We start from the raw sequence: 16,830 nt of genomic DNA, 5'->3' as shown, positions 1-16,830 counted from the left end.
TCCCTATCCCCCACCCCCACTTGCACACACACGCTCTCTCAAATAAATCTTTAAAAATAAATAAATAAAAATGAGATACTACTAATTATAACTTAAAATATTACAAACTGCCTCTTACCTTTCAACACATACCTTCTTCCCCTTTGCCTAACCAATCTCATGACAACTCATCACTTCTGTAACTGTATTACAAAAATTGAAAACCAACACACAAACTGATGTTCCTATTTTGAGTAACTCATTTCATAGAAGCCCAGGCTGAAATTAACTGTTTCATACAACTACAGGTAAGCTGATATCACACCAAGACACGAACATTAAAGGGCATGTATGAGAAACAAGAGGAAAATTGTCTCCATGAAGACTAAGAGAGGAGGGTAAAGTCTCACTACTTTCATTATGCCTGGCATTAAAACAAAACAGGGGCACCTAGGTGGTTCAGCTGTTAAGCGTCTGCCTTTGGCTCAGGTCATGATACCCGGGTCCTGGGATCGAGCCCCACATGGGGCTCCCTGCTCGGCGGGAAGCCTGCTTCTCCCTCTCCCACTCCCCCTGCTTGTGTTCCCTCTCCCGCTGTGTCTCTGTCAAATAAATAAATAAAATCTAAAAAAAAAAAAATCCTTCTTTCTTCTCTTAGAGAAATGTGTTTGTGTGGTGTTGCCTATACACTGCTCTGTGAAACTAATCATACCAAATTTGTCAGTAAAAATGGGAATATCAAATTGACTGGATCATACCAACAGTCCATACAACACAGATGAACTAATAGTGCTGATATGCATGCTAGAAGGGCACATGCATCATTATAAATTGTTTTGAGCTGTTCTACAGCTTAACTCAAGGGCCTACGTTGATGAGGAAGGAAAATGAAGATTTTTTACAAATTTAATAACCAAAAAAATCAAACTTTATCCTTCTCGATATATCCCAGCATTTCTAACTAGTTAAAAATCAGTTGGTTTGTTTCCTTCTCTGCCTATTCCTAGTATATATCAAAAGAGGTAAAATCATTAAAAAGCAAAACAAAATCACAGAATTTCAGGGCTAACGCAAGAGCTAACTCAAACTCTTAACACACTCATCTCATTTAATCCATCCAATAACCCTATGTTATAGAATGAGAAAGTATTATCCTTACTTAATTATGAGGACAAGTTTCAGAAAGTGGCTTGCTCAAGCTGTAGTCAGAACTGCTAATGTTATCTTCTAATTATGTAATTTCGAATTCTGTGTTTTACTCTAAGTGGAGGTTTCTGTCCTTCACAACAATCCCTAAGGTGCCTTGAAGGACAGTCTGAAACACAGAACTCAATTATACTGTGAACACCTCCAGTGTCAGGCAATCTTCTGAATGAAACACATGCCATTTTTAGAAAGCTCTGAATTAAAAATTAAGAACCACTGATCCAGTCAAATATCCTTATTTTACACATGAAGGAGCTGCAGAAGAGAGAAGGAAATATCTCACAAATGTCTCTCAAATAGCTAGTGTAATAGCTGTGTATTAGTTTGGTAAGGCTGTGACAAAGTACCATGACTGGGTGGGTGGCTTAATCAACAAATTTATTTTCTCAGAATTCGGGAGGTTTCAAGTCTAAGATTGAAATGTCAGCAGGGTTGGTTTCTTCTAAGGCCTCTCTCCTTGGCTGATAGATGGCTGTCTTCTTCCAACATCTTCATATGGTCTTCCTTTTGTGTGTCTGTGTCCTAATATCATCTTTTTATAAGGATACCAGATATTAAATTAAGAGCCCATCCATATGACCTTATTTTATCTGAACTATCTCTTTAAAAGCTCTATCTTCCAAAACAGTTACATTCTGAGGTACTAGGGGCTAGGACTTCAGCACATAAATTTTGAGGGAACATAATTCAGTCTGTAACACTGTAACACTCTACTTTCTGGTCCCTATAATTCATGTCCTTCTCATAAGCAAAACACATTCACTGCATTCCAACAGTTCCTAAAGTCTTAACTCATTCCAGCATCAACTCTTAAGTCCCATACCTCATCTAAATATCATTTAAATCAGGTATTGGGTGGACTTGAGTTAGGATTCATCCTGAGGCAAAATTCCTCTTCAACTGTGAACTGTGAATCTAGGTAAGTTATCTGCTTTCAAAATACAATGGTGGGACAGGCAGAGGATAGACATTCTCATTCCAAAAGGGAAAAATCAGATATAAGAAAGGGGTAATGTGTCACACACAATTCAAAAACTAACAAGGCAAACTGCATTAGATTTTAAGGCTAAAGAATAATCCCTCTTTGGCTCCACGCTGTCCTCTGGGTGGAGGCCCTGCCTTCCAGGCCCACAGGTGTGGTATAGCCCCACCCCCTCAGACTGGGGGCTCTGATCCCATGGTGGCGGGGAGCAGCCCTGCCAGCTTCTGAACCTTCTTCAGGGCCATCCTGTTCCTTGACATTATCTCCAGAACACATACTTTCTAACTTTTCACAAGCATAGGCTGAGAATTTTCCACATCTTCAAGTTTGGTTCCTTTTTGCTTAGCAATTCCTTCCTCAATTTCTCTCTCCTCTTGCGTTTTACTATAAGCAAGGAGAAATGAAGCTGTGGATCTTCACACTTTGCTTAGAACTCTCAGCTAAATATTCAAGTTCATTACACAAGTTCTATTTTCTACAAAACAGAGGAATACAATTTAGCCAGTTCTTTGCCACATTCTAACAAGATCGCCTTTTGTTCATTCTCCAGTAACATTTACATCTCAGGCTCCACCAAAGCATCTTTCTCATTTCTACCAAGACTCTTGTCTGTGATCATATGTATATCTCTCCAAGACAACAGAAACCATCTTTCCTTTCACAGCCCTTACCAGAATTACCTTCAATGTCCACTTATCTACTCACAATCTCCTGAGGCAAGCCTGGCTTTTTCTAACATGCACCTCAAAATTCTTCAAACCTCTACCATACCCAGTCCCAAAGTCACTTCAGTACTTCTAGATATTTATTAGAGCAGCATCCCACTTCCCAGTACCAAAATCTATGTTAGTTTGCCAAATCTACAAGTACCACAGATTGGGTGGCTTAAACTACAGAAATTAATTTCCTCACAATTCTGGGGGTTAGAGGTCCAGGATCAAGGTTTCAGCAGGATTGATTTCTTCAAAGGTCTCTCTCCTTGGCTTTTAGATAGCAGTCTTTCTCCTGGGTCTTCACAATGTCTCCCATTTATGTGTCTATCCTTATCACTTCTTATAAGGACACCAGTCATATTTGATTTGGGCCCAACCACATGATCTCATTTTATCTTAATTACCTTTAAAGGTCCTGTATCCCAAAATAGTCATATTCTAGGTACTGGACTTCAACACATGAACTTTGAGGCAACACAACTCAGCCCATGACAGGCTGAGAATACTCATATTCACTTTTTGTATAAAATACTGAATATTACTCTTTCCTAGCCACTGTGCTAGCTGATGACCATGAATGAAATGGTGAGCTTAACATACAATGTCTGACTCAAAATGTGACTTAAAAATGAGGGGAAACAATCACATAATCATACAAATTAACAAATAAAAAGTACATGAGAACTTATACCATGTATTTTGGACCTCGCCAAGCCTACTATGTCCAAAAAGGCTTCTTTGAAGAGCTCAAATCTGAAGGATGAGTATGGAAGGGGTGTGTACACACAGAACTTTCCAGGAAAGGAAACTGAACAGCAGAGTCAAGGAACTGAGAGGTAGTCAGTGGGGCTGGAATACAGAAAGTAAGAACAGTAATAAAACATAAGGTTGGAAAGGAAGGTAGGGGTCACATCAACCAGGGTCTTAATTATCATTGTATGGTTTCTGGTCTTTAGCCTAACAGTAATGGGAAGCACCTGAAAAGTTTTACACGTGATTATATTTTCATTTTATAAAGATCACTCTGGAAGGAGAGTGCTGGTAATGTTCTATTTCTTGAGCAGAGTTCTGGCTACATGGATATGATCACTTTCTGAAAATCTGAGCTATACACTTAAAATTTAAGTACTTTTCCACATGTCCATTATACTTCACTCTGGTTAGACTGTGCAAAGGATTAAAACAAAACAAGAACTGATGTGGGGACTCAAGTCTCAGAGATAATTCAAACTAGAGAGATGGCAATCAAAAATGGATGGATTCAAGAGATATGTGAGTGGCAAAATCCACAGGCCCTGGTTGGTGGATTGAGTATGAAGGGGGAAAGGAGGTATCAAAGAAGACTCCCAAATTTCTGGCTTGCAGAAATGGATGGTAGATCCATTCACTATGTAAGGAAATCCTAGAAATCCAGAGATGGGAGAGAAAGTCGCTGTTCAATTTTCCAGGCTTAAAAGTAAAAATATTAGGTAGGCAGGTAAGTAAAAAGGTTGAAGCTCAAACACCAAGTCTAAGTAGAAAATACATTTGGGGACCAATACTATTAAAAGCAGTGGGGTACCAAATCCTTCAGCCAATATTTAATGAGCTCCTACCATATTACAGGCACTGGTTTAGATTCTGTGGATACAGCTCAAACAAAAAAACAAGTTCTCATGGGACGTATGTTCTTGTTCAGGCAGACCCCCGACAAATCAGTATCAAATAAACAACTTCAACTACTAATAAGTACTATGATGAAAACAAAATGATTCAACGTATTGAGTGACAGGGATAGGTCTATTTTACTTAAGATTGAAATAATCAGGGAAGCCCTCTTTGCAAAGGTGAATTTGAGGTGAGACCTGAATGTTCAAACAGCACTAGGCAGAGAAGGACAACATTCTAGGAAAAGAGCTAGTGCTTAAAGCAAAATCAAGCTTAGCACGTTTGAAGAACAAACAAAAAGACCAGTATAGATGGAATGTAGTAAGGGAAGGGGGAAGAGTTGTGCAAGTCAGGGTCAGGGAAGAAGTAGAGTTTAAGTGGGGAGTGATGTAATTTACATTAAAAAAAATTTTTTTTAATTATAGATTACTTGCTCTGTGAATAAAATTATAGTGTGACAAAGAAAAGTAGGGAGACTACCACAACCAAGTGAGAAATGATGTAATCTCATGGGGAAAGCTAAAATTAAGAACAGAAGATGGTCTAGAACTAAAACTTAAGTAATTTTAGAAAGCAAAGACCAAGAGGAAGAGAAAGCAGCAAATGAGACCAAGAAGTACTCACAGAGATATGAACAAAAACCTTATCAAGGAAAAGTATTTTAAGGAAAAAAGTGATCAAGAGTCAAATGCTTACTGGGTAGTCATATGAGGACTGAAAAAAGCTCATCAATACAGAGGAACATTTGGAGACCTTAAGATCTATTTAGAATGATAGAGTCAGAAGCTAAAATGGAGTGGGTAGATAGTATCACAGTTGAGGGGAAAATGACAAAAGTCACAATTCTTTAGTTTGGCTATAAAGGAGTAGTGTCAAGAAAAGGGGGCTTTAATGGGAGTGCCTGGGTGGCTCAGTCGTTAAGCATCTGCCTTCAGCTCCCGTCATGATCCCAGGGTCCTGGGATAGAGCACCTGCATGGGGCTCCCTGATCAACTGGGAGTCTGCTTCTCCCTCTCCCTCTCCACACTCCCCCCATCATGCCTGTTCCTCAAATAAATAAATAAAATCTTAAAAAAAAAAAAAGAAAGAAAGAAAGAGAGAAGGAGGCTTGATCGTGTCTGAATGTGGACAGACTAAGGAAAGAAAGACTAAGAAAGCAAGACTGAAGTTACAGAGAGAAGGAATAACTGACGACATAAAAAGAGTCCGAGAAAGCAGTAAGAGATGCAATCCAGAACACAGGTGAAGGTGTTTAGATTGGAGGAGGGCTACCCTCTCTACTGAAATAGAAGAGAGAATGGATACAAACGGAAGTGGAACTCAGATTGCCTGACTCTTAAAACAATGTGTTCTTTCCACTAAAATTATGTCATGAATATGCTGAAAAGTAGAACTGAAGAAAAGTTAAATTGAGGTTACTTAGCCTAAAGAAAGCAAATAGTAACTCAATATATATTATTTTTCAAACCAAAAATAATTATATGAAGATGTCTATCAGTACCAGGTATTCTTTATGCTGAATAAAGACAGATGTGTTCAAAATGAAAAGAGATAAAGCACTTGATCTCTCTCTCTGAACTGATCACAGTTCTTTGGAAGAAGGGCTCTGAAAAATGACTTTAGGATAAATACCCAAAGTATTTTTCTCAGATTTTTTGAGAATTCTGCAAAACTTTAAAGCAAAAAGCAAGAGAATAATTTTTAAATGACCCTAAAAGAAATGGATAATCAAAAGCCTGAAGGTTGCTTTCGTTGTCTGTATTCTAGGATTGAATTTCTTGATCCTAAATCATGAATCTAAAGACTACTGGTTCAAAATCTGAAATAAAAGGCTCTGATGTGTTAGATACGACAAGTTAAATGGATGAGCATTCCCCTCTGCTGGTCTGCACATTCTCACCTCTAGCAATTATCAAACCCAAGTACCTCACACTCCATCTCCATGTCTCCTAAATTACAAATTACCCAATAAAGTTGCTCTACTTAGATCAATTGTGTCCTTAATATCAAAGGGTTGTTGACTGTTTTAGGGAGAAGACTATGTCTACCGTTCAACATTTTATTGACTCTTTTTAAAGGACAAAGATCCAAAGGCCTAGTTGTGACCAAGGGTGACAAGGAAGACCCTGTTTTATGGCACTTAGGATACAAGATAATCTTTTTGAATAACTTGGGCTCTACTGGTTTTTGAAAAGCAAAGGGAAGAAATAGGGAGGGAGAAATACCACTTTTGACCACTATCCTTCTAGCCTTAACAATTTCTTCCCTATCATTCCCCAGAATATATATATATTTTAAAGATTTTATTTATTTGACAGAGAGAGACACAGCGAAAGAAGGAACACAAGCAGGGGGAGTGGGAGAGGGAGAAGCAGGCCTCCCGCGGAGCAGGGAGCCCAATGCGGGGCTTGATCCCAGGACCCTGAGATCATGACCTGAGCCGAAGGCAGATGCCCAACGACTGAGCCACCCAGGCACCCCTTTTCCCAGAATATTTTTAAAAATAGGTTTTTTTTCTCATTAATTTTAAATTAATTCAAAATGTCTAGCCCAGGCCAAGCCTCCTAACACATTTCCTGTACATACTTGAATTTACTTATATTTGAATTAAAATGTTTTAACCACATCTTTGCCAGTGTTACATTGTACTATATTCCAACAACCTCAATTTGATAATGTGCTGCTTTCTAGGCCCTGAACTGAAAACTACTTTAAACTACTGATGAAACTAATGCTATTTCTTTTCTATTCTGATTTCACATTTAGAAACAGTTTAAAAAAAAAAAAAAAGAATCACAATCTACTCTAGGGATTAAGAAAAACCAAACAAGATCCAGTCCTTCTATTTTTTAGGTTAACTAAAACAAAATAAGGCAAATACTCAATAATTCTTCATTCTGTACTTAAAGGTTTTCCTTGTAGAATCTTACTCAATATTTTATATAGTAAACTTAAGTAACTGACTATTTTATTGTTCTTTAATTTTGGAAAATTAAACAACACAGAAGAAAAAGATGCTATTATAAAAGAAATGCTTAATCCTTCAGAAATTCAGAAAACTGATGTATCAAATTTCCATAACATCTACTACTATAGCACACTTAAGGAATATGTGAACATTGAAAGAAAAATAAAGACCACTTACATAACAGTGCTGATCTATTCTGGGAAATATTGCCTCAAAATCAGCAAAACAAACAGCTTATGTAATTTAACAATCCATTTATTGAATACTACACATTTCAAAAGCTAATTAAAATAAAAAATTAAATTTTTGAACATTAAAGCATAATAGCATATGTAAAAATTCAATTGAAAAGATGTTGCTGAAATATGATTACCAATTGTATCAATATATATTTTGTCGAAACATTAAATACTAAATATATATTTTGTCGAAAACATTAAATACTAAATACTCTACTTTCAGTCTTGACTTTTTAAAAATAGGACTCTAAATAAATGGCGACTTACAGGTTTCTTCATTCAATTTCGTTGATAAATTAACATACCTTCAACCCTACAAATTCAAAGGTACAATTAAGACTGATGAATCACTGACCTCTACCCCAGAAACCAATAATATATTATATGTTAATTAAATTTAAATTTAAAAAAAAAGAAAAACAAAACAAAACAAAGGTACCATTAAAGTTGCCCTCAACTCTTCACTGGCATTTCTTTCCTACCTTAAAAAAAAAAAAAAAGATTATATTGGTAGTAATTTTTAAAAAGATGACTATGTCTAAAAGATAAAATGGGCTATAGTAAGGACTATGTCTGACCTAGAGTTGGATCCCAGTTACATCTCTCCCCAGAGAAATTATGTTGGAGAACTTTGCTTAACCTCTGTTAAGTTTTTGTTTCTTCTTTATAAAACCCTTGTAGGACTGTTATGAAAACTTGGAGCCGTTGACAATCACAATTACAAGAGAGCTTGGCACTGACAGGCATTAAATAAATGGCAGCTACTTAAATGAACATTATTATATTAAGGCTGTTGCTATTAAATTCTTATTGCTCATTGTAGCAGCATTGCACAGTATGAAGCACTTGTAGAGACTGAACTCAAAACAAGTTATCAGCTTTCCTTCAAAATCACTCCGTTCTTTAATAAGGATGGACTGGAGAATCATGATGTAACAGTGAATTCTACAATACTGAATTCCCAACTACTACTTACCAACAAGTCTATCATCATGACACTTAAGTATTATAAAATAAATTTTTCTTGAATTCATACATCCAAGTACTATGCCATGTTTATGGGATTCTTAACTAATGAGTAACACATTGTTAGACTTTTATAAATCTTTCCAAGCATTTTCATATCTAAGTTCTAACTAAACGGCAGGGTCAGGAAACCAACTGCAAAGCTGCTTGTCTATAAATATAACATGGTTAATTATATAAGGTTCCTAAGGAACAATGAGTTCACTGAAACAGGAGGGAAATAGTTACCTCCATTTTTGTCAGCCACTTACCATCCCACCATCGTCATTAAAAACGTTATGCAGTTACACAAGGATGGCTGAGCAGAAAATGGACAGAAGAAAAAAAATGTGTACAGGAAAAGATTATGAAAGAAACAAGAAACATGATTTATAATACTATTAAGAAAAAATAATAAAGGCAGAGAAAGAACACACAATCCCTTCCCAAAATCAAATTTCATTTCTTTATACTAAAAAAACTTAAGAGTTCAGGATTATAATTGAAGAGACACTACGGAGTTGTACAACTGTAATTAACAGTTGTAGGTGAACTAACCCCAAGGGTAAAACCTTGATTTTATATGTCCTAACCAGGAATGCAGTTAAAACTGCAAGACAAGAAAATAATCCAAATAAAGTGTGTTTCAATGGACTCTACTGAATTTGAACACAATTTTAACCATGAATGAACAGATTATTCTTTTTTTGCCTTAGTTACTAATAAGTTTAAAGGCAAAAAAGCCCTAGGTCATCTTAAAAATCTCTCAGTCTTCCCACTAATTTACAAAAAATTCAATTAAAAATACATTTTTTACAACTGGAAGACACTCCCAGATGAAGTCTTCAGTTACTCACCAAAGTAGGGATAATGCTTGTTAATGTGATTGTGTCTTGTTCTAAGATGAGGAGACAAATTGTAACTGCGTCCATGCTAAATAAAAGAATCTATTTTATTCATACTTAAATTTAAGACAGCTTATTGAAGTTAATGGATCCTATATTGGGAAGTGTATTATAATATGTGATTACCACAATTATCACACCTGGAACGCAACAGGGCTATCATTCAGAGAACAAAATTTGTTAGGAAAAAGGAGAAAGAAGAGATTATTTCTAAACTAAATTACTAAAATAAACTTCTATTAAATGCACCCAAAGTCAAAATTTTCCCACAGACACAGCCTTAGCTTGAGGCTCTCTCTTCAAAAAGTTATTTGTGCTATTCTTTCCCCTTGTTCCTGTGCACAATTTGACAGCGACAATGTGTTAAGAATTTCCAGAGAAGATATATTAAAAATTAAGCTCACAAATGTATATTCTATTATAAAACTTATGCCTTCTAGTGTAAATGTAAATAAAGATATTGAATGTAAATGATAACCAATCTATTACAAGTTTTCTGAACCTAGCTGTAAACATTATAATTATAAATTTTCAAGGTTTGCAATTTACAAACCATGCAAAAAGTGAGAATTTTTTAGACTTAAGATACTTAGCAATTTGAATCAACTGAATTAATTTAAATGTTGTTTTAAATATGTAAAAAGGAATCAGAAAGATGCAAGAGAAAATCACTACTCCTCTTTCAGAACTTATGTCATTGAACAAACTAAACAGTACCTTTTACCATCCTAAGGACATTTTAAGAAGAAATCTGATATACATATAAGGAGACCGATTATTTTAATAATACCTTAATCTTAAAATAAAAATTGGTATGCCAATCTTAATTAGTAAAGAGAAAGAAAACCATCAAAAGGGAGCTATTCATTACTTTTTTAATACAATCCCTCCTTCCTCTGTAAATTCACAAGAATTACATCTAACAATTTTAATAGAAAAAAACTTTATTTATAAATTGTAACCTATAAAACTTAACTCTGAAACCATTAACTCAATCTTCTTTTTCTGCTACCACCAAATATTTATTCTGAATGGTCATTGTAACAAAACTAAACCATGCTTTGTTATGATTCTAGACTAAGGTGTTAATTCTATTTAATGAAATGTTAATAACAATCACACACACACACACACACACACACACACACACACACACACACACACACACACACACACACACACACACACACACACACACACACACACACACACACACACACACACACACACACACACACACACACACACACACACACACACACACCCCCCCCTTAGGCCCTAATAACAAATTCTCAGTTACTGCATTCATGTTAGAATACTACACAAAATTTCAATAAAGACTAGCAAACCTATACAATCAAGGCACTAATATATAAACAACCACATTTCTTCAACATTTTCCAAAGAGAACACCACCAATTTTCTTTATAAATACTTATAAAACCAGGCTCAGAAAATCAGATATTTCTGCAATAACAAAAACTCGAATGTGGTCAAAATAAAGATTTCATATCCTTTAAAATCATGAACTCTTTCAAAACTTACCTATGCATAAGACTAGAAAATTCCACAGTCTATATTAGACAAGAAATAACCAAACTTCAAATACTTAAATCCACCCTACTGCTCCAACAAAATACAACCCAATCTTTTATAACAATCTTACTTTAAAACAGACATAAAATACTAAAAAGTTAACATTTTTTGAAAAGATGAATACTGAAAATAAAGATTATCTATTTAAAAAGCAGTACCATAAGTTCAACTTAATTACCACATTAAGTATTTTTGCTAGCAGGATTATGACATATAGAAAACTATAAATTTGTTTATCAAAAAGGAAGTGGTTTTTATACCAAGCCTATGAAAAAACAACTTAGGTTAAGCTGCATTCTACTTAACTAAATGTATTTTATCTTAGTTAAATATGATGACTAACGCCCCACGTTTATTGTTTGGGATGGAGAGACCATCTTAGGATGGGGCACAGGAACTGGGGGCTATTCCATTAAGAATATAACTGGGGGCATAAAAAAACAAGAATATCTGAATACAAGAAAAATCTTGATGAAATATCTTTAATCAGTAAGTTTTTTGATTTTTAAAGATTTTTATAGACTTAAAACCAAAGCAATGACTTGTAACAGTGATTTTGGTATCTTTCATTGCATATTCATACTTCATTGTTATTGTTCAAAAAATAAAAACAAAATTAACCAGAATGCTAATGGGGGAACCATATTAATTTAATATGCTTAGAGGAACTATTAATCTTCTGTCTTTAAAAAAACCTTCAAACCTTTTCAGAATGTTAATTTCCCTGCCTCAGTATGGATTTATACTAAAAAAAAATCAGCAATGATTAATGATCTCTGCATGATTATTTAAGTACTCAGCAGTATTGAAAGATGAAGTTGATCCATAATAAAATCTGGAAATTTATTTCAGACTTACTAACATGAACATATTTCTTTATAATTTGTATCTTTCAAAGGCAATTCTCTACTTCCTTAAAATAAATTTGGCTAATTAAGCATCTATTAATCAAAAAACTATAGATTCATAGCACTATTACTCCTAACAGTTTTATAAAGACAGAGGGAAAGGAACACACAGTATACATCTGACAGTTGTTTCATCTGTCCCCAAATTAAATCCTCTATACTATTTTCAAAATGTGCTAATGTACATAATAAAATACTGGAAAAACACAAGCCTAAATACCAAGAAGTATTACTCTGAAACAAAAGAATACATGAAAATAGTGAAGAAAATGTGTGTATGTATAAATATGTATACATTTACACACAAAACATGAGTTAGCATATTTGCTGTATCATATTTAGTTAAGATGAATACATACAAACACACGTTAAACAAAATAAAGCAAAGTAATACCAATTCAAACGTAAACAGCAGTGAATAGTACAAATAAATAGAAATCATATTCTTATCTCACTAAAAGCAATGTAATACAGACCTTGCTGAGAGTACTGTATTTAGTTTTGAGACTTGCGCTTAGTATTACTTAAAAAGTAATATATAGATGTGGGAGAACATTTAAAGTAAGGTTGAAAAGAACAGCAAAAGGTTTAAACAATGTATGATGAAAAATTACTAGATTTAGGATGGGCTGGGTTAGGAGGAAGTAAATAGGCCATGAAATATTACCATGTAAAACATCTGAAGGATCATAACATTTTTTTAAATAGGATATAACTAGCTAGGGTTTCTTCCTTAAAAAGAGCAAATCAAAGATGAGGATGAATTACAAAATCTCAGAAATGAATTCCATCTCAGTTTTTAAATTTTAAGTGACAAAACACAATCTAATAAAGAAAACTATCCAATGAGACATATAGTTGGTCTACAAAAAAACTGAAACCAGGAGAAATAAAATATCCTACAAGGCAAATCTTACAATTAATGCTAAGGACCTGTCCAAAATATTTTTTATATTAGAATTATACAGTGTTAAATAGAGAAAAGTGATATATTACCAGAATAACCTGAAAAGCTTTTTCTAAGTATACAGTGATTTCCCTATTTATCCATTCCAGAACCAGAGATTGTGGAAGGATAGGGGGATGGTTTGAGAAGGGTGATGAATATGGATATATTATATATCATGAAAATGTATATTATGGAGAAAACAACCCAGGTGGTTGATACACCTACTGCTGTATAGCATTTGATGGAGAATTTAAGTGATATGCTAATTATAGCTTAGAAATATTTTTGTCATATAGATGAATTTGCAGAAACATAATTTTACCTGTATAATGAATAGAAAAATCAACAGAGGTGCCTATATCAAGTATTTCTTATATATTTAAGGTAGTTAAGAAAAAATACTAGTATTTTATGAAAAGTTAGATTTAGGTATGAGCTATAAAACTACTCAATATTATCTACAAAACAGATACAATTAGTTTAAAATTCAGTTGTAGAAAAACTATTCTAGTCCTACCCACTCTACTAAGGTGTTTTCATAATTCAAAGGATTAACAACAAAAAATTATAAAAACATTTAAAAAACAATTTTATATAATTTTTATTTACACTTTAGGATTTAAACAACTTGCTGGGAACATCCTTTGTGAGGCAACATAGTCTTTTTTTTTTTTTCATTTTAAACTATTTAAACTTCAAGATAGGCTCACTAATTTTTTTCAAGGGCAAGCCAACAAATGTGTTAGCTGAAAATAGCCAGTTTAATGATTATTTGTAACAGAGACTTGATTATGTGAGCCTAGAGAGCCTCCCCACCTCTGTCTCCCCTGTGAAGGAGGAGGTCTTTGTGTGCTTTTGTGTGACGGTTCCACTGAATTCATTACAATAGAGATGGACATTTCGTATTCGTAACGATCCAACATCTGAGCAATCTTCTTTCGAGATACACCATGTTTATTCCTCCTACCAAAAAAGAAAAGGATTTTATTTCTTTAGAATGTATAAGCTTAGAGATTAAACTGTTTTAGAGTAACAGAGTACAGATTCTAAATTATATTTTACAAATAAATACTAAAAGATACATCTCATTCACCCACATTTTAGACAAAAAAAAATTTATACTGGCTCTCAAAATTTTTAACAATATTTTAAAAAGGTTTAAAGATACCATAAATCACAGCAAAATGTTAACTGATAAAATCTTCCTCACATAAAATTACCAATTCATTGAACCATGGAGTTAATCTTCCCCCCTCTTTTAATAACAAAATCAAAGATTATGAGACAGTGTTTTGGGAATTATAGAGGAAATGAGTGGACTTTTAGGACTATAAAAATCAATATAAAATATCACTTTTCAAAGTTATTTTAGGACACTTCCTTTTGCATTTTTAAAATTTATTATCAATACCAAATTATTATTAGAGATGTAACAACTTGGACATATTTCACAATGTTGAGTGACAGAAACTAGACACAATGAACACATACTGTACTTTATTTACATAAAGTTTGAAAAAAATTAAACTATGGTGTTAGGCAAAATATGTTTTAGAAAAAAACACACATTAAAAAAAAAGAAAGAAAAAAAGACACATTCAAGAGAAGGAAGTAATTACCAGGGAATTCTTACTGGGAAAAGGAATTCAAATAACTTCTGAGGTGTTGATAACGTTCTTATAACATGGGTAATGGTTAAATGAATATTTGCCTTTACAAGAAATTTGTTAAGCTGTGTATTTATATTTTATGTAATTTTCTGTGAGTTTAATTATGACAACAAAAAGTGGTTTAAAAATTATTCTTGACCCTCAAAAAACATTTTACAATTTATTTTACCCTTGTAGTTTTCTATAACTTGACTTGGACATGGCAAAACACATAGGAACATATTTTACATTTAATGTTATAGTTCTAGATTTACTAATGCTAATTAATTTTTCCCAGAAAAGAGACACAAAGGAAATGTTTACTTTTTAAAACTATTGATGTTTATGTTCAAGATGAGAAGAAAAAAGAAAAAAGGACTATAAGACAAAAAAAGAAAAAAGAGGAGGGATCTGAAGTTGAAACTGGCAAGATATGACTAAATCCACAAGATGTCAAAATTGGTAATTCCATCAATTTACCAAAAAAAAAAAAAAATCTGTCAAACTATTCTACATATCAGTCAAACTGATTTTATTTTGTAAAGTCAATTATATTAAGAATTCTAATAAATTTCAACAGTCCCTCAATGTTAATGAAGCCTAACTGTATTTCACCAATTCATTTATTCTGCATAACCCAAACAGCTCGTCTACCTGGGGTGTATTATACACACAGAAGCAGATGAATAATACTAGTTATTAATAAACCTATCCATTTTACTCACATATGAACACATAGTGTGCAAATCAGAAAGGGAAAAACGGGTAACCAAATGAATAAAAGGCAAGGGGAAAAAAAAATTAGTTGAACATCATACACAGAATAACATTTAAGCTGAAAGAGGGCAAGCTGAGGTGGGGGGAAAAAAACTGGTTTTTAAAAAAAGGAAGTCATGGCTGCACAACTCTGTGCATATACAGTTGACCCTTGAACAACATAGGTTCAAACTGTGGCAGGTCCACTTACATGTGGCTTTTTCAATAAATATAGTCCAGTAAAAAAGCCACATGTAAGTGGACCTAGGAGGGCACTTGGTGTAATGAGCACTGGGTATTATATGCAACTGATGAATCACTAAACTCTACCTCTGAAACTAATAAAACACTGTATGTTAACTGATTTAATTTAAATAAAAAAATAAAAAGTAAATATAGCATAGTACTGTAAATGTACTTTCTCTTCCTTATGATTTTCCTAATAACAATTTCTTTTCTCTAACTTACTTGATTGTAAGAATACGGTATATAATACAGGTAACATACAAAATAGGTGTTAATCAACTGTTTATGTTATCAGTAAGGCTATTAGTAAAGATTTTGAGGGAATCAAAAGTCATCATCAAAAATGGACTCAAAAATCCATTATCTGTGGATTTCCGACTGTCCCAGGGGTCAGCACCCCTAACCCCTGCCTTGTTCAAGAGTCAATTGCACTGAAAACCATAAATTGTAAACTTTTAATGCATAAAATGTAAGGTATGTGAATTACATTTCAAAGCTGTTAGGAAAAGCAGAGAGGGAGAATAAAAACAAAGAAAAAGAGTCAGGAAAACCAGTGACATGAGGGGAAAGGGACAAAGGTAAACACAAATCGAAAGCCAGGGCTGAAGGTAATAAAAGTCCATAATCTCTCACTACAAATTTTGAAATCTAAAATGGTCTGAAAACTCAGTTTTTCGTTGATTCATATGGCAGCAAAATCTAACCAAACCTGTACTGTATTTGGCAGCACAAAGTATATTTTAATCTAATAGCTTACTCAGAACGAACACTAGATTATGTAGAATCTTTCTTATCTAATTAGAGGACTAGTAGTGATTTGCCACAGAAAAAATAAGATGTGTGATTATGACATGCTGCCCCAAACTCTGCTAGGGGTATTATGATTCTGTATATGTACCATATTACCTTTCTATTAAAAAAATAAACAAACAAAAACAAACCCTGAATTCTAAAACACACTGGTTACAAGGATTTTGGATTATGAATCTACAGATTACGAACCTGTAGTAGCAAAGATGGAAAAGAGAAGGAAGATGAAAGCCCCAAGTAAAAAGGTGATGGGAAGAAAAGTCTGAAGGGCA

The 16,830-nt window shown here is 33.8% G+C and overlaps 1 protein-coding gene across 1 annotated transcript in view; it reads right to left on the bottom strand.

Annotated features, from left to right (window-relative positions):
• N4BP2L2 (NEDD4 binding protein 2 like 2) overlaps positions 1 to 16,830 on the bottom strand; it is an 83,360-nt gene that overhangs the window by 49,147 nt on the left and 17,383 nt on the right. The window contains exon 6 of the mRNA XM_027589356.1: positions 13,914 to 14,060. Coding sequence (XP_027445157.1) covers positions 13,914 to 14,060 — 147 coding nt within the window. The remainder of the gene's footprint in view (positions 1 to 13,913; positions 14,061 to 16,830) is intronic.

The sequence above is a fragment of the Zalophus californianus genome, chromosome 3 (genome assembly GCF_009762305.2).
Source record: "Zalophus californianus isolate mZalCal1 chromosome 3, mZalCal1.pri.v2, whole genome shotgun sequence".
In the NCBI taxonomy this organism is placed as follows: Eukaryota; Metazoa; Chordata; class Mammalia; order Carnivora; family Otariidae; genus Zalophus; species Zalophus californianus.
The sequence above is the reverse complement of the archived record's forward strand: the minus strand, read 5'-3'. Positions and strand labels throughout refer to the sequence as shown.